At 39.4% G+C, this 19,186-nt stretch overlaps 1 protein-coding gene across 8 annotated transcripts in view; it reads right to left on the bottom strand.

The window, feature by feature from the left end:
- Window positions 1-19,186, bottom strand: part of DPF3 (double PHD fingers 3) — a 180,433-nt gene that overhangs the window by 21,395 nt on the left and 139,852 nt on the right. For 5 of the 8 annotated variants that reach the window (XM_071427225.1, XM_071427224.1, XM_071427227.1 and 2 more), the window contains one exon: window positions 11,999-12,127. In XM_071427225.1, coding sequence (XP_071283326.1) covers window positions 11,999-12,127 — 129 coding nt within the window. Of the gene's footprint in view, window positions 1-926; window positions 3,068-7,754; window positions 9,166-11,998; window positions 12,128-19,186 lie in introns of those variants that run through there. The other 3 variants (XR_011679230.1, XR_011679232.1, XR_011679231.1) reach the window with 1 other exon arrangement.

Raw genomic sequence — 19,186 nt, forward strand, 5'->3', positions numbered from 1 at the left:
CAATTTCAACATGCATGTTCACTCCTGGCTACTTTAGCAAAAATGTCTCACTCTGCACTGTGCATCATCACACTGAGGACAATAAAAATGGCAATGGATGTTAAATGGCAGATGACCTAGTGCACTGGTGCCACAAGCAGTTTCCTTCCTTCCTTCCTTCCTTCCTTCCTTCCTTCCTTCCTTCCTTCCTTCCTTCCTTCCTTCCTTCCTTCCTTCCTCCCTCCCTCCCTCCCTCCCTCCCTGTTAGTAGTTAATTATCTGCCACAACGACACACAGTCCATCACACACATGTTAAGAATAAGACAGGTAGGACCCCATCTGTAAAACAGAGCTTTATAAAAAATAACACATTAGGGAAGAGGTCACACACAGAGTTTCCTAAAAAGATAGCATCTAATCTAAAACAGTATTTCCTCTTTCTCTTTTCATTCTATACAGCCATATAATTAATCTAATACATGTAAGGGGAAAGGGAAGGTTCATGCCAGCACTGTGAAATGCAAAGGGAATCACAGCTTCCAGTTATTCCAATGGCTGGACTGGAAACTGGCATAGGTAGGGGCAAGACTCCTTAAGGCAATGTCACTAAAATCTATGCAAACAGCTATCATATAGCTTAGACTCCACCTTTGACTCCAGACTACCTTAATGTAATTCTACTAATCTCATAAAGAAGGCTACTAAAATACAAACACACTTAGGAAGATCATCTATTATCACCAAAGGATAGAAAACACTCTTATAATGAGCCCTATACAGAAACACTTTTTTATTTCCTGCCTACCTTCTCTATAGCAAGCAACAGGACCATTTTCTGCAGTCCAATGAATGTAGAAGAGAAAGTAAAAGAGAAAAATTAAGATAATTCTTGGTTAATGCCATGGTTCATTAGGAAGTACAAAACAAAATCCAGGGACAAAAGTCATAATTTACAAAATGGAAAAGGGAAACAAAATCAATAGAGGAGGAAGTTTTATTTTAAGCTTCAAAGAGAGTATTATAAACAATGGAGAACTTAGAAAATTAAATGTACATATATGTTACTCAACAATGTCTTTTTAAAAGAAGATTATTTGCACTAAAAAAGACATTATGGAATTGCTTTGGGAAAGTAATATTTACAGAGGAATATACAGTAGGGATGCTAGAAGCAGAACTTTTATTTGGAAGGAATATTACACAAACTGAACACAGACCCTACAGTTTTCAAATCTTCATTACAGTTGTGCGTCTTATATTTTGATGAATTTTTTTTTTTTTTTTCTCTAGAGGCAGCTCCCCACTGCATGTTTAGAAATCAACAACATGAGCAAAGCAAATTCATCCTGCTGAAGAGCCCAATTAGGACACAAATTGTCATTTAATTCAGTTTGAGCAGGACTACCTTACATGGTTATTTTTGACTTTATGTTTTAATCTGGGAAGAAGTGGGAAAAGGGAGAGGGAGAAAACTAAAAAATCTGCTGCTACTGATACATGGAAACCTCTCAATGAGGTGAGTTTGTGTTCTAGATGTGCAGGAAACACAAGACAGTATCAGGTTTTCTGTCAGCTTCACCTAGTCAACATGCATTTTTGTAGACATAGTTTTTCCATTCTGAAAGACAACATAAGCCACATTAACAAAACTACTTTTTGTCTGCCTAAACCCTGAGGGTCAATCCCAATAACTGTTGGTGTGCTTTGCCCTCAGTTTGCTTCTCCTCTATAACAGGGGTGCCAGACAGAGCCAAGTCCAATACTCTTCTCCTAGGACACAAGGCTATCCTGCATCTCTCCTAGACCTCATCACACAAGACAATGAGCAGACCTGTGCTATCCACTGCGAGTAGATCTGGCCAACAAAACCCTCCTTTTTCACTGGAACAATGCCTAATGATTCAGAAGTTGGGATGTGACCATCCTTCCCTGCTGCCTCACAGGACAACTTAGGATTGCAGCTGTGGGAACTTGTATTTTTCTCCTGCATAGTAACCTCTGTCGCTTATTGCAGACGTGTGGTTGCATCTGTATGCTTTTCAAAGTCCACTACCAGTTCAGAAAAGGCTGAAATACACAAGTTTTCTACATATGACATCATCCTTGACAGCTAGATCCATGCCAAGGGCACCTAACATTTAGATACTTCCCTTACAACCAACTCAAAATCAGCTGTGGAATTACCAGAGCAAAAAATAATGCAAAAATGATCAGAGTTGTTTTCAATTCTCAAAGCCCTCTTTCAGCAGAAGTATTTCACAGAGTTGCTCAAGAGCAAACCTCTTTTGCCATGCAGAAGAGACAGATCAATCCTACTGGGAGGACAGTCCTTTGAAATGGACACAAAATCTGGTAACAAAGAAATTCAACCACTGAGCCTGGTCTTTGCTACTCCAACAGTTTTTGTGCCTAACACAGTACAGCAAAGTAGGTTTTAAGCATCTAACAGGATAATATTTTTTAAAAGAAAATAAATCAGAACAATCTTCACTTACCACATCCAATTTTCAAAAAACAAAGATACCCAGCACATGTATGAATGGCTTCTTTAAAGTAAGAAAGAGAGCAGAGTTGACCTTTATTTTCATTATTTAAAAAAAGTTTTTTCCTTAAAGTAAATATTCAGTCTTTATTTTACAGTAAGTGCTTTTTAAAATTTCATGTCTTCACAAAATTGCATTAAAATTTGAAGTAAAATGTATTTCAAACAAAAATACTGTGCAACTTCAGCACTTCTTTCTTAAATATCGAAATAAATAAAAGAGTTGTCTTTTTCAGTTTGTTTGTTTTTCAGTCAGTTCTACTGTAGATCAATTCCAGTCTGACCTGGGTTTATACACACACTTAAAAGAAAGTGAAATCAAGACTTCAAAAAACTTCTTTGTATTGCACCAGCTTAGGGCATCCCCAGAACTTCTCTCAACAGATGGCAGCCAACTTCCCACAGTCCAGACTCCTGTGCCAGATGGAACTCAGGTACAGATGACTCAGGGCAAGGAAAGAAGTATCAAAGCATCCTGGCTTCTCTCGGTCTTCTTCTGAAATGTTTTGCTTGAAGGCTGCTGGAATCCACGAGGGCAGGGCTGACTGCAGAGGAAAAGGCAATACAAAGTAAAACTAAACAAACTCAAGCAGATAAAAAAAGCACATGATCAGAAAAAAAAACCAGAAACAGCACAAACCAAACTTCCAACATTGCTTGAATTCTTGTTCCTTGAAAGTATAGCTCAACAGACTCAGTTTCAACTGACTGTGGAAGCCATAAATGAACACAAAGCAAACAAATAGGATAAGAAAAAGCATATTGACAAGAAAGGCACTGCACACTGTCAATCTTTCTTCTTGGGAACATTATTAAAGAACCTTCATCATTCAGCTTAGAGAGCTGTGTCTTCAGTAGAGGTTAAGACCTTTGCTTATGAAATCCTGCTCTAATTACCTTCCTCTATTATTAATTATTTGTAGGGAGCCACAAGCATATACAGCATGGCACAAAAGACATTTTCCAAAGTCTAAACAATACACATGGGGTGGCAGTAATGCAATAACTTCATAAAAAGAATGAAAGATTGCATTTTTCATTGCATTTATTTCATTAATTGACTAAGTTACATACTGCTAAGATCCTGAGCAGGATTAGATAGCAAATAAAATCATCTCTATTTTCACAAAATGCAAGTGCCTCTTCCCATATCTTCCCACATGTCTCATATCAGTTCTAGACTAAATGAAGGTCCAAAATCTTAGGAACTGCCAGACACCAAAAGAATAAATCAAAGATATGAACTGGCAGCATCTTCTTAACAGAGCTATCAGGCCTAGAAATCCCAAGAGCTGGGTTTTGTCCTAAATGTTATTGCCACTTGTCTTCTCTGAAATTGGCAACTTAGCATTCGTGGAAATACAGACAGGGACATCAAAATAGTTCTGACTCAATTTCAGTATTGTATGGTATTTATACAGGTTGGGGTTTTTTTCAACACTGGTAGATATCTGGCAAAGAGAACAAAGATTGGTAGGGTTTATTGTAGTGGCTTAGTCAGCAAAAACTCATCCCAGCTGAATTCCTGCACGCAGAGGTTTGTCAGAATAACCCTATGTGAGCATGAACTCATGCATGTGCCTCATACTTTTACTTATAGCTACAAATTTCATATAAATAAGAAAAAAAATATACAATATGAAATGGGTGTTTATTGGAAACATCTACATATGTAGCAACACAAAACACACTGGGCATATTTTGCAGGTTTTATAATAAGATGACTCCCAGTGGGGTCAATACAATGTTTGCTTGAGGATTTGATTCAGTAAAACTGTTTGCCATGGGGAAGAGGCAAATTGCACAAAGAGCCAGGCTTTGAAAGCTCCATAGTTTTACGGTATTTGAACTATTATTTTAGGGCCCATCTCAAAATATCATTGCAAGAATTAACCTAAGAAAGGCAAAGTGGGCATGAGAGAACACAGTGGTGCCCCAGCACTGTCCGGACTCTAACTCTCTGGGTGCAGTTCTTGTTTTCTCCATGCACCAGCAGGCAGCAAACTGAGTCTCTGTCTTCAATCAAGAGCCTAAGCTGAGGTCTCTAACATAGCAAAATGGAACTCAAAATGAATAACTAATGTAAAAGCTCAAAGGCAAAACAATGCGGGGAGGGGACTCTAATAACACATTCTGCTGAAACAAATGACCATCTCAGAGCTTGTCTACACCATACCAGCAAGCATATTAATAGAGAGGTTTCAGTCAATAAAAGCAATAGCTAAGAAAGCCCAGTGGTAATCCTTCTGAGGTCAGTGGTAGAGTTCTCTCTGGCCCTTGTTTCAGCAGCCTAGGCTCATCATTTATGACCTTACCACATATTTACGATGTTATTCCAAGCACCATTACATATTCAATAAATAAATATATAGCACACAAAACTGGGGGGTGTCTGGGTGAAGGGAAGAGATGCAGAGTGAAGTAAGTTAGATTTCAGTTCCTCTTCCACCACATGCCCATTTCTCTTTTTACTTTTTAACTTCTATGCCAGAATCCTGTATTTGCTTTAAATTTTCTCAATGTATATTATCATGCTTGAAATTTTATACTGTTTTCATGGAAGAGCTGAGGTCTGTCCCTGCTAAAATTTTAAGTAATTAAATGCCTCAAAAGGGAATAGGCTAAGGATCAGTGCCCACTCCATGTAGCCTTTCTTTTCCCTTATCAGCTGCTTAAGTAGCAGGCCACTTCATTCTCCTGCTCCCATCTGTGAATCAGAGTTAGCAGAGGATGACTCCAGAAACTATGTGTGTTTTCTAAGATCCTTTAGTATGGAGCAGTGGAAAGGTGCCTGAGGAGACAGCTTACATGATTTAACATAGAAAAGTCTGCATTAAGGGCCTGAAATGAAACACCCCTTTGTTCACATTTCACATTGGGTTTGTCTGATTTTGGTATGTGGTTTGTTGGGAACATGTGTTTCAGGATACTCTTTGGAAAGCCTTGTGCCAACTTTCCTGTAATAAGAAGGACATCTGGAAGATGAGAACTGGAGAACTGGAATAGCCAGGGTTGTAATTAGTTGAAGGACTACACCTTTGAAGAATTTATGAAGAACAGAAAGTTTCATTGAACTGCTGAAATCACTGGGGAATAAAGAGCATCACAATTCATTCTGATTTCAAAGATAAATGTTTAGTTACAAAACAGAATTCACATTGCAAACTTTTTTTATGCCTCCCTAGTTTGGTTTGGGACCTTTGTGCCCTTTAAGATACAATTGACACTGTGCAGTTCTCTCATTTATGAGTTGGTTATGCTAGTGTCAGAGTTTTTTGGGTTTTTTTTTATTTCACTCATGAAACATTCTCCTACACATTTTCTGCCTAATTAACATTGTCATCTTCCCCTCATGAGAGGGTCTTCCACAGCAGCCCCTTTGCTTTGCTTTCATCTTCCTTCAGCTCAGAACTACCAACCTTCTTTCCCTGTTCCCAGCCTTCACTCCAGCACTACATATCCTGAGAATATTTTATTTCCATATTATCACTCCACGCCATATTCACCATTAACTCTACTTTACAACCTAGCTTAAACAAGTACTCTTTTAGCTTCCAACTCTACATCCTAATTTCTTCACTATGATCAAAGCCTTCCTATGGTCAGCACCACACTGCTCATTCTGCTGGACTAAACTCATGTCGGTTATCTCAATCTCATAAGGCATCTTGAGGAATTCAAGAACTACTCTCACTACATAAAAGTGAATTAATATTATCTTACTTGGTCTTTTAGGACTGTATTGAATGAGTGAGCATCCATATACACAGTAATGATATAAATAACTGTGAGGATATTTTCTATGCTATCTGTAATAAATGTCAGCTGGCAAATTTTATGCACTTCGTGAGCTGTTGTGGCTTCTTTCTGAGGGTACTGTGCTACCCAGTTGTCACAAAGATGGGTGGTTTAGTTGCAAAAGGATTAAGACTGTATGCATTGTTATAGTAACTCCATTTGTGAAACTAATTCAAGACTTAATGAATTATGGGCATCTGATTATTGTTTGTATTCCAAAAGAGCCCACAATGCGTTAGGCATGGTTCACAAAAGACAATGTTAAGGACTCCACTTGGAAATACTCCATTTAGAGTATGCCTGTTCTGCAGTTTATACAGTGATGGGAGTTCTTCCGAAAGATGTACTTGGGTAGGTTTCAGCTACCTAATTCAGGTGCTGTAAGGACTGAGCTTTAGTAAATACAGCAGAGTAGCAAAACATTATCTATTTATCTTGCACTATTTTGGATGAAAAAAAGGACTGGTTGTGGAAGAAATCAATGTTTTTATCAGTTGAAGTACACTTCTCATTGACGGCATTATGTCAAAATATAATTGATTTGACACTTGATTGATTACAATAAGTCAGGAGCAACACAATAGCAACAGAAAAGAATTATCAAAATGGGGAAAGCTTAAGCAAGGCTCTCTCCTGGCAAGTGTGCATGGCTCTGGCATGCATTGTCCTTTCATGTACACATACAGAGGAATTTGTAATGTTTTCTAACAGCATCCTGAAGGTGGATTATTAATGTAATCTAGACATCAGTTAGTTTATATTCTGGATTTATGCCTGTATACCTAAAAGCAGAATTTAGCCACTGCTCATTCCATGTCTAAAGAGGACAATAAAAAAATCAAGAGACTGAATTATTTCTCTTTTTTCTACAAGGTTGGAAGGTGGAGGAGGGAGTTGAAATTGCTCTCACAGACAGACTACCCTAGCAAAGAAGCAGGAAAAATGGAGTCCACTTGGTCTGACTTGTTTCATTGTACATATCCAAATTCCTTATTGCAAGGCTAAGACTTTTACTCTGGTATCAATAACACACACCTACAGTTTAAGGATTAGGCACTGTCCAGAGAAATGTCTCTTTTGCCTTTGCTCTTAATCAGGTCATGATTTCACCCTGTTTGCATTATGTACATCAGTAAAAATAGATCTTTAGAACTTAACCTTGCTCCTGCTCCAGGGAGATTTTTGCCTGCACTAGGACAGCAAATCATAACTACACACTGACTCTTTTTGCATAATTTCTGACTGTATGCAAGTGTGGATCCTGCTCTCACAGAACTTCCATTAGTTTCACCAGGGGCATGACTGTGGCCTATATCTATAATACAGTTTAATCCATGGGACTTGCTGCTACAACAAAGCTCAGTCAGGGGTCTGCTGAAAAGCCAGGGCAAAAAATTTCACAATTGAGTGAAAGACATTTCAGCTCGGACATACCTTTCAAATCCTGCTGCATGTTTCCTCCTTTCTGGGAAAGTCGCTGGGAAGGGAGTCACTCTCTTCTCCATTGCCCTTGGAACTTTAATTAGTATTGCTTTGGTTTATTTCAAAAGAAGCCATTAAAAAGCAAATAAAGTGTCTTGTGAGACACTACAGAGAGAAAAAGAGGGCAACACAGGAAAAAATGCTGTGAATTGAAATTTAAAAATTGAAAGAAAAGAATAGGTGAGGTATTTTTCCATGTCATTTCTTCCAGGATTCTGCTCCTCCTTTTTTTTTTTTTCTGTGATGTCTATGACTTGCCATTCATATTCCATCTCTATGCTTGGAAATTGCTGTCCATCAAGTGAAAGGTGAAGGAAAAGAAAAAAAAAGTGGAACAGTGTGGGGAAGACATGAAGGGATGCAGAGAGGAGATTTATTGAGTGTAAAGGTGTCCAAAGGAGATGGAAATGTGTTCCCCAAGGCCATGGTCTTCGATGGTGCTGCTTGTATTTTCAGGCTGTAGCGCAGCAGATGTAAGAGCCAGACTTCAGATGCTACAGTAAGTGCAAAATCTCAAGACGCAGATGCCATCACATCAAGGGTTTCCTCGTCCCCTGATAGAGTCCGCCCACAGTGGTTCTCTAGAAACAGTTCTATTACCAAGTAGACATCCATTGCTTTTTTGTTGTTTTTTTTTTTTTTTTCTATTTTTATTTAAAAAGTATTTTCTAATAATACATAGAATATATAAATAATAATAATAATTAAAAAAAACTATTTGGGTTTACTTTCTGTTCTCCAACCCATCTGTATTTTTTGTGGTTTGCTGATATATATATATTAAAAGACAAGAAAATCAACTCTGCTCACTATTAAAAAAAATATTAAATCCATTTTTATGTTTCCAAAGAGAAAGAGAAGGAGGGGAGATGTGATAAAACCAAATTAAAGTGAAAAAAAAAAGAGAAAGAAAAAAAAACAAAACAGGAAAATCAAAAACCTTCTGTCTCTTCAAAGTAGTTGCCAAGAGCTTTAAATTCTTGTGCTTTCAGTGTACACCCCCACAGGGAAAACATAACAAAAATGACAAAAAACAAAAGAAAAGGAGGGGAGGAGGAAAAAAACCAACCAAACAAAAACCCAAGAGGACCTAAAAAATGAAAAATGTAATAATAATCTTAGTAGTGAAAAGGACAGCTCAGAGTTTCTGTGTCTTTTTAGTTATTTTAGCAGCCGCCCTTTTTGTCTGCAGAGGGAGACCTGCCACCACAGCCACCTCCTCGGCTCAAGAGAGGCTCTTCTGCATCGTCCTCGTCAAAGCCATGAAAGGTCGAGGTGTCGCTTTCTGACGTGGAACCGAACAAGTCCTCCGTAGTGCGTGCTGGCGCTGCTTCGTCCCTCCTGCCTTCTCTTCCCAAATGAGCTGACATGTATGATGAATATATCAGCACATGGGTTAAGCAAAAGGCATCATCATCATCATTTTTTTCATCATTTTCATTACCATTAAGCAAGTCAGACTATCAAGCTCATAGGTGTGTGCTTGTATGTGCCCGTGCACCCCAACAACATAGCATAGGTAGAACTGCAGTAAGAAAAATAACAAAGGATCAGTTTCTCTTTCCAAGAAAAAAATCTACAAACACCACAGGTGCCCATAGCTACAGCAGCGAAAGGGTTAATCATGTTTTCCTCTCTTCAAAAGACAGTAAAATATTTCCTCATGATTACTTAGATCAATTTTAAAATATTTTTAGACCATGTAAGTAATGAGACACTGTTAGCTCTAAGCACAACGGCATCAACAGTCACAAATGTTCTGCTACGGAGATGTAAACCACTAGATACCTCATCAACCTCAGGACTACTTTTTATCCCCGTTCTTCACCTGATCCTAAAGAACCTCCTCTGTAGACAAAATTAAATACATTTTGAAGACTAAGTGAAAGTAACCTAAACCAATACTTTAACACAAATGTCATGGCACGTCCTTCAAAAATGAAAAAGCCCCAAAACTAATATATACAGTTCAACAACTAAAACAACTGAGAAGTAACCCATCTTGGGAAACACTGGAAAGTTCAAATTTGTGTGAGTCAATCCAACTTTCAAGATGGAACAGGAAATTCTCCACACAATACCAATAATGGCAACAACAACCATAAGAAGACTCCTAAAAAGAGAAGTCAAATGGTGAAATCTGTGAAATTGAGGTTTGTTTTCTCTCTCAGACAAACTTTTTATGTGATTAATAGTATGACCTTCAAATTCCTTCTTTAGGGATGGTAGAGAAAAAGATATCTCTTGTGCCCCAACAAAACTGAAGTGTGAGATTTTAGGGAACAGCTATTTTGTTATTCACAAACAGTAGCATGTACTTAGGCAACCAACTGTTGGGTCCCTGCTCCAGCTACAGGAATCAGCCATATAACAAGTACACTGCATTGCTTGAGACAGAAAGAAGTAAATCCTGTTCACAAAAAAGAAAATGGATATAACAAAATAATTGGCAGATAAACCATATTGTAGAAATGTGATTTTACTGACTTTGTGAACAGAAGATGCAATATAATTTCCATGACCTCTCTTTCAGTGTAATGAAAATATTCTCCTTTATTATAAAAGAGAAAGATGGCAGCCAGCAAAGAGGTTTCATTGTTTTAGTTTAGAGATTAGTGTGTGGTTATACCTTCATCACTTTTATCACACATCAGTCACAGCATTGCAGACCCTATGAATGACCCAAGTGGGTCTGAATTTGTACAAGGATAGCATTTAATGGAACCGATTTGGCACAGTTTAGGCTACAGGCTGATTTACTTGTTCTATCACACTAAGGAATCAAGGGAATTAATGTATTTGTGTTGCAATCTGATATAACCACCATAACAATGTTAAAGCAGCAATAAAATATGGCTCCATCTCATTGTGCCATATCAGGACAATGCTGAAATTAGTTATATTGAAATATAACAATCAAGGCAAAGGGCAATAATCTTCCAAGATGGCACCACAGACCCCATGGACTTTCCCCTTCAGTTAGTAGAAGCAATCACGTGTACACTAAAAGGTCTCTGACTGCATAGCATTCGTAAGGATGCCCCTGGAGAAAACCAAAGGAGTTGCCATTGATTGTCTGGTGACTAGTGTAATTTCAGAATGTCTTCAGAGGTCACAACAACTGCAGAAGGCAATTTCAGTGAGAGTCTAATCATTCTCCCATTGAATGTGGTAATAGGCTTACTATGAATTTCAGCAGGAGCATAAAAAGGCCATTTCCTTGGCATGAGAACATTCCACATCACATTTCAGCCATGAAGCAACAGACATCTTTCAGTGACTACAGTATAGAAGGAGCAGCATTCATACTGAGTTTCAAGGCCTCCTTGGTTTTCAGATTTCTATATCACCATCTTATTACCACTAGTATCACAAAACAAAAATATCACAAGTGGAAACTTGGACCAATGCTGGAATATGCAGTTGTTAAAGGTCTCCCAATTCCCTCTACCACCACCACTACTTCCTATGTGAGCTATAAATAACTGTTCAGCTGGTATAAAATTGTCCAAAAACAAAAAAAAAAAAAAAGAGAAAGAAAATAAAATTTAAAAAAACTAAGAAAGGAGGGAAGAAAACAACAGCCCAGAAATAAAGACAACTCAAATTGGGAAAGACACAATTCAATTGCCTACATTTAAAAAGAGAGAAGGGAAGGGAGAAATAAAATCCTCTTTAAACAAAACTAATGATAGTCATCTTATAAGAAGATAATTCTTGACAGCTAGCCCCATACCTACCCTGTAATTTTCTCCCTCTTTCTTTTTTGGATGAAGAAATGCATGAAATGTGTAATCAATGGGAATGCTTGTCATGCAACTTTCATAAATCTTGTAAGTAATTTAGAGTTGTAATTACAGCATTTAAAGACAGAGACCATTCTGTAAAATTGTCATAGGATTTTCTCCTTCCATGTGAAGAACAACTAGTACATGTACCAATGTTCCCAAAAGCCAATAAATAAATTAAAACTTCATTATTCATAAAACTCCATTAGCTTAAATATGTGAACCCAATAATGGGGTTTATAATATAAAATTTTTTCACTCATCCTTTCCCACAAACACAGAGAAGAGGTAAGATTCCATCTTCAATCCCTTCCCAAATATGATGCCTTTCTTCAAAACCTTCAGAAGGTGCAAAAACCAAATCACAAAAACCTTTGTACAAAAAAGATGCAAGAAGGAGTCACCTACCAGAGCGCCCACAGTCTGAGCATGATACAAGTTCCTCAGGCCGGCCACTTTTTTTGTTCATATTGGAGCCTCCGAGGCAGAAGTCACAGTAGTTATTGGGAATGATGAGCCCATCTGGTCCTTTCTGGGCTGTAGTTGGGTTAGAAATCAGATTTACTACAAGAGCATTCACTTGGACCATTTGCCCCCCATCCTTGATATGGTGTTAGCTCAGTGAGTTTGCAGGCCACAGTCTTCCCAAAACCTTGTCAATCAGAACAAAAAGTGAACTGCATAAACCACCTCCATTTTAAGTACACCCTGGGTTGTATCTATTTTGCCTGAAATGCCCTTTACTATTTCCTTTATAATCCCCGCCAGGCTGCTCCTTCTCAAGGACATGCTTCCAGATATGCCTTTACAGTTCAGGGACTTGTAACATACAGGTATAGAGGCAATCCCTAAGGCAGGATAAGACCTATGTGGTCAGTAAGCCAAATTTGGTTTTTCAGGCAGCCGTCATCATCATAATCCCACAAAGTACAAATTCATAAATGAAAAATACAGTCTCCAAAACTCAAAAATTAACAGTGGGAAGATGGGGGGATAGGTACCCTTACTGGTTTTATTTCAAGTAGCTTCTTAGGGGCCTGCATCTCTAAGTAGCAGGGTGTCTTTAACCAGAAGGTTGGTTCAAAAGCTCCTGAATATTCACAGGCAAAGCCATTTGGGAATGTTTCACCCAAGACTCAAGGCCCCTGCAGCAGTCATGTTCCCTTGGATGAGCAAGAAGGGTCCAACACTACACTAGCACCAAGCACAGATGCAGAGTGAGCCTGGGCAGACATCCCAACCAGCAGAGTTAAAGACTTTTTCAGCCAAGAAAAAAGGAGCAAGATTATATTATTATTTTCCAGCTAGGAAAACTTGGAAAGGAGCAGACACACGCTGATCTTAAGGAGGATGCAGATCCCTTTGGACGAAGAGAAGAGCAGAGGTCTTCTGCATTCCTCTTAGTTGAGCAGAACAGCGATGTCCCTTTTTTTTTGCTCACAACAGCCATTTCCCTCCTCTGCTCTCCAGAAAAGGAAAACATCCTCCTGTACACTCTAACTATGAACTGGGGAAGGGAGTGGAGGTAATGGTTGCTCTTTGTCTTTGTTTCTTTTAACATAAAAAATCCAGCTATATGCCAGTAGGTATACCTGGCCTAAGCCTACTGCATGAACTTTAGAAATGAGAAAATGAAGAACTTTAAACTGTACCATCTTTATTTAATTATCTTTTTAATGCATATTTTGTAACTTGCAGATTTTTAACAGATGTTTTGACAGCCTTTATTAACGGTCTTTTTGTCCACATTCAAATTTCCCCCAAAGAACAATGACATTCTAAAGGGCTTCTGGTAGCAGTCCAAGACATACACTTTAAATTAAAATTTCCTCCAAGTTCAATCTGCTTTTCTGGTTTGGGTGCATCTAGTTATTCATTTATTTCCAGATGTTGATCAGCTGAACTTTTGGAGATTGGTAACTAAAAGATTCCAGGTAAGGTGAAATTAAGAAGAAAATCAACCTATAAGGCTGCAAATACATCACTATCTTTCTGTGTGGTCATGGAGATCCTGACAGTATTTAGTAAACAATGGACTTTGCTCTAAAATGGTCCTGGTTGACAGATTCCCAACTTCCTCAAAAAAAGAGAGAAGCTTCCAGTGTTAGATTAGCATTTTGTCTGTTCCAGGAAGGCATTTAATATATGCAAGATAAGCAAAAAAAGAACAGGAACCAGGTGGAAGTCTAGCACACCGGCTCATTTTAACAGCTGTAACAAAATGATCATAAAGTTGTTGCTGCTACATATTTTGTGTATAAAAAACAGATCTCCCAAGCATTTATATTTCCCACTGCAGCTCCATTTTGAAAAAGTTAAGTAATTATCTCTTTATATTATTCTTTATATTATTCTGCATCTACAGACAGTCCATGTGCAGTGCAAACTCAGCAAGCTCAGAATCCAGTGACTTTTTTGTTGTTGTCCCTTATTAAATTATTTCACCTTTCATCCAAGTTTCTTAAAGTGCCTTACAAAGATCCTATTATTAACCTTCAGTGAGATCAAAAGCCTCTTTTGCCATTGAATCTAACCAAAGTGTTCTGGACCCTAATTAAGTCTCGTGGTAAGGTTGCATTGCATTTTAAAGCTGAAAGACTTGGAGGTAGAGTGGTAAACTGGCTTATTCTCAAACACACAAAAATCCTGTGGCAAGGCCACAAGCAGTCAGGGTGCCAGCCAGCAGATCTAGGAAAGAGCTCCACTTCTACCACTGTTCACAGTGGTGTAATTAACACACTGTATATCGTGACTTAAATTTATTTACACATCGATTATGACCATAAGATGTTGCAGGGTGATGCCATTTCCTGTTTCAGCTCCCAGGTGTGGCAATACCTTCTCCCTTCCCCTCCCCCTTGCCTCCTTGCTAAGTGCTGTCAGTCAATCTTAACATTCCAGCAAGGCTGTCGTCTGGTTGTTGCAGTTCAAAAATGCCCCTCAGCCCTGGGGTCATTGGCCAGTCTAGGTGTCATTGTCCCCTGAGCCTTCACCCCCTCCCACCTGGTTGGTGGCTCACCTACCCCTTCCCCTCCCCCTTCCCCAGGGCTTAAAAAGACATGGAGACCATGCAGTCGGGATTCTGTGGAGCTGTTACCAAGATTCAGACATATGTGACCCTGGAATAAAACTCTGGATTAAACCCTCTGCAGAATCCGTCTCCTTTTCCTCTTCACCGTCACCTGAACCTTTTCTACCAGAGGTAAACTGAGTTTCTACCATGCCTGGATTTGTTCTGAGTGCCCAGCTGCAGCATCCAGCCAGCCAAAGGTGTCTCTGAGGTGAAACACCACAGCTGCCACCTTTGGCCCAGCAGCAAGGGTCAGACAAGCCCAGGCACGTTCCACCTGGTAATATTGGGATTTTATTCCAATAAGATCCACTGACTGTCAAACTGGAAATGGGACAGGGGGACTCAAAAATACCTACACTGCTCAATTCATCTGCATTGTGTGAGAGAGATGGAGGGTATTTGCTGAGTATGATAAAGCCGAAGGGATTCTCCCAGACCACTGGAAAGGGAATAAACTTCAGCTGTGGGTTTGATTGCTCTTCTCTTATTCTTTCTTCTCTTTCTTTTCCTTGTTTCCCCCTTTCTTTTCTTCCTTGTTTTTTTCCAATTTATTTAATTTTTAATCTGAGTGTCTGTCTGCTCACTCATTAAGCTGGCTCAGTAGAGTGTGATAGAGATATCAGGCCTAAAATGTCATAGACAGATGAGAAGTTCTCAAAGTTACATTAATGATATCTTAAATGATGTATCTCTAAAGCCAAACAAGCCAGGCAATTTTATTCTCCTCAATTTTTTTTCTAATGTGCAAAAACAAGAACCAAACCTGACTTAGCTTATTTTCTTGATCAGTACCATACAGTGAATTAAGTCACAGGCGAAATCACAGAAGGTTTGAGAATAAAGAGATTTTCAGATGGCAGAGTTCTTACTTTGAAAGGAACTTTTTTTGCATATATCCTCAGAGTTTCTAGTTCTATTTTACTGTCATTAACAAATGATGAAGGAAAAATGGCAAGATTTAACATGTAATCCTCATGAACAGGGTATCATGCAGGAAAAGCCCGACCCTAATCTCACCCCTAAATCAATAAAACTATGGATTCACAAGAAAAAACAATTTCCTATGGAGTAATGTTGCTGCTTTTCATCTGAGACATAGTAATTAACTAGGTATTCACTTTTTGCATAAAGTGATCAACAAATAGAAGGTGCAAGTTTAAGCAAAATAGCTCAACTAGCAAGTAATAACTCCCTAGCAGAGAGTTGACTCATTTAGATCAGGTGACTGCCTCCAAGGATTTGGTTTAAAAAAAAAAAAAAAACCTCACCCATAATTAGAAACTGTTTTAAAGCAATGGCTTGAAAACCAGCCATGGCCTTGTCCTATCTTACTCAAAACTCCTCTGATTTTCTTTTACATTGCAAACTGCAAAAACAGATCAAAAGCTCTGAGAAGCTTTGAGTATTGCCTGAGCTAAAGTTTGCTTATAGGAGGTGTACTTAAATCAGTGCCTCTTGCCATTTCAACTTAGGGTTGTTTTCAGGTTTCATCAAAAGATGAATGTCTTCATCTTTTGATGAAACCTGAATGTAGAATGTAGATGTCTTCATCTACATCTCCCCTAAAATTGTGTATAAATTTTTTTAAAAATACTTTAAAACTTAAAAAATGGATTAAGGAGAGACATGGAAAGATCTGTACAGTTCAAATAATACCTTTCCTGAACCTGAATGGTGATCCACGTGAAGACAGGATGCAGAGTGAAAATAAAGTCAGTATTTCCAAATAAATTTGGTATGCACTTGCTCTGAAACTTTTTTTTTCTTCTCAGCCTAATCAAGTTAATTTCAAGCTATAACAAGCTGAGCAGAATAAAGAACTACTTAAAATATGGTATCATCATTCACAGCAGTCTTTTAGCAAAGTTCATTAAATTACATAAATTATGTAGTATATCACACAGTAACTTTGTTCTGTAGACAAAACCTGAAAACTAAACAAGTTGACTGAGTTTAAGTATATAAAATACTTTATGTGCATTCTTGATTTTGAAAGCAGAGGCTCTAAAGAGAATTCTAACTTCCCTTCGCCCCTCCCAAGCAACCAAAAAAACCCTGTAAGCTATCTTCCACATAGTTTCAGTTTAATAATAAAAGCAAGCTGCTTATAATGAAATAACATCAAGAAATGAGGAATTTTCTTTTCTACATCATCTCCTGGAGCCACATGACTCAATAAAAATCTCTTTTTAGAGATTAGAAGTAGAAGTTTTCTACTCCTCAGGGCTGCAGAAAATATCTTTGATGGAAGGCAAGTTCAGAAGAAGTCTCTGTTTTTTAAACAGAAAATTCAGAGTACAGATATTTTAAATCATTTTTCTTCAAAATGTGACCCTTAAATATATACAGACAAACCCCCAAATAAATAGAACCTTATATCTATGCATTTTTATGATTTCTGTGTGAAATTATTTTGATGATTTGGATCACAATCTTCAAAAACTTGTGAGGTGGAACCAGTGCTTAAAAGAAATACTGGTTTTCTGCTCCTGGATAAAAAAATCACTGTCACGTATATTTTTTTCAGCCTGTAGGTAATACAGCACAATACTGAACCATAATTTAAGATATGCATCTAGGTTTGGCAGCATTTTATCCCTGTTTTTTGTCATACCCACATTGCTGGGAAGGCATGCCTTGCTGCTGGGGTGTGGATCATTTATTTCAATGATATCAGTGTGCATCATTTATTTCAATGATTACAGTGAATTGGCTACAGTCAGAGATACATGCATTCACAAAGGGATTTTTCCTAGCACACTTTGTCCAGCTCTTACCTGTTTCTTCTGGGTTTGATCCAAAACCAATAAAGCACACTGGAGGTTTTCAATTCAATTCAAAGGGCTTTGAATCAGGCCATTTACTCTGTTTGCAACAAGAATCTTCAGAACACAATAGAGACCGCAGGACCATGCATGTAGGCCTGAGTCAAGCCAGTGCACTTCATGATGGAGGAAAAGGGGTGGACTTACTTTTTTTGTTGGTGTTTTGTTTGTTGGGATTTTTTGTTTCATTTACAAGACTCTTTGTCTGAGATGGGGCCAGTTTTCCTTTCCAGCTCCTCCCTTTTTATCCCTGGCAAAGGGCAAGTCCAATGTCTGTCTGCCTGAGCAGGAGAACACCAGCCAAGAGCCTGCAGTCGCAGTGGTCAGGCCCCTTGGAGGCTCGGTGTCAGATAATCCCCAGCCATGTCTCCATGTGCCTGTCCTCGCCCCCCCAGCTGCCAGCGCTCCTCCCTGGCAGGCCTGGCCCGTCTCCATGGTGACCGCGGGCCCGGCTGGCTGCGCTGGCCCTGCCACCCGCCTGCCTCTGCTCTCCAGTGGAAGGAATCGCAGCGCGGCCCCTCCACTTGCTGCTCAGAATGGCTCAGTGCAGGCCAGGCAGGCTCACGAGAGAAATTACACTGTGATGATTAAATGAAAATATGGCTTTAAGGAGAAGGCAACAGAAAAGCAGTGCCTGGACTGTGGCTTTCTTTGATGGAAGAGGAGGGAGATGGCTGGCTGGGCACGCAGCCCCTTCTGTCCCTGTTATTGCTGGGTACAGCGAGCAATGGTGGGCAGAGAGGCAGACCAGGGAGCTGCTTCTGTGCTCAAGGCTAGACCCTGCCTGGGGAGGAACAAAGAAAGAACACAGCTGCTGCTGTGGTGAGGAGCAGGCCATGCACAGCTCAAGGGTGCTCCAGGCTCTTGCTCTCTCTCACACGGATGCAGCCAGGCACGGATGTGCGCAGCTATTTCTGCGGACTCCTCACCGTGAATTAAATGCATGGGTTTTTCATTGCCGTTTTTCAGGAAGAAGTGTAAATCAAACTGAATTAGAGGAAATTGCCAGTCACTTACTCTGTTGTTAGCACCAGAGATAAGCATGTTGGCTGGCCCAAAACTGGGAAGTGTTGGGGCACTTGATACAGGGCCCTGCAGCAGGCTGGAGGTGGCACATCTGTGTCGATGTGGTGCTGTTTTTCTATTAAACAGACTTGGCACTTGGGTGTAACGCTGGGAAATGGCTGGCGTTCTGTTCCCAGAGTTGTGCTAATCAGCCTGCACAGCCCCATGGCCTCCACTAGCTCTGGCTCCCCATGCTGCACTTCCCCACATGGGATGGGCATGCCCTTTTGCTGGCAGCCAGAGAAGCAGGATATGCTACTGAGAGGTGCTGCAAACCACCCACCCAAAGTATTGCCAGGTCTCTCTAGTAACTGGATTTTATCTCCTTTTTTGAGTTAGCTAGTAGTGTGGGGATAGAAGAAGCTGTTGCTTTTGCATAACTTTTAGCAACTCTGAAAGGTTTGCCTTTCCTACAGCCCGTGCTCACAGAGAAGCGCAGCCAAGGAGCACTACAAGAAGTGCTAGGAAAAGGAGGTACATCTGTAAAAGTCAGAGGAAGCCTCTAAGTGTGGGGAAAAGAAGATCATTTGATCATCTCTTTTACAGGAATCAGTGTGGCCTTTAAGTTGAACAGCTAATGAAAGAGGTGGAAGGTGAGCTAGGCAGCTGGAAGGTACAGCTAGGAAAATACAG

Source organism: Agelaius tricolor, unplaced genomic scaffold, assembly GCF_023055355.1.
Source record: "Agelaius tricolor isolate 1412-34295 unplaced genomic scaffold, bAgeTri1.0.p SCAF_5, whole genome shotgun sequence".
Classification (NCBI taxonomy): domain Eukaryota; kingdom Metazoa; phylum Chordata; class Aves; order Passeriformes; family Icteridae; genus Agelaius; species Agelaius tricolor.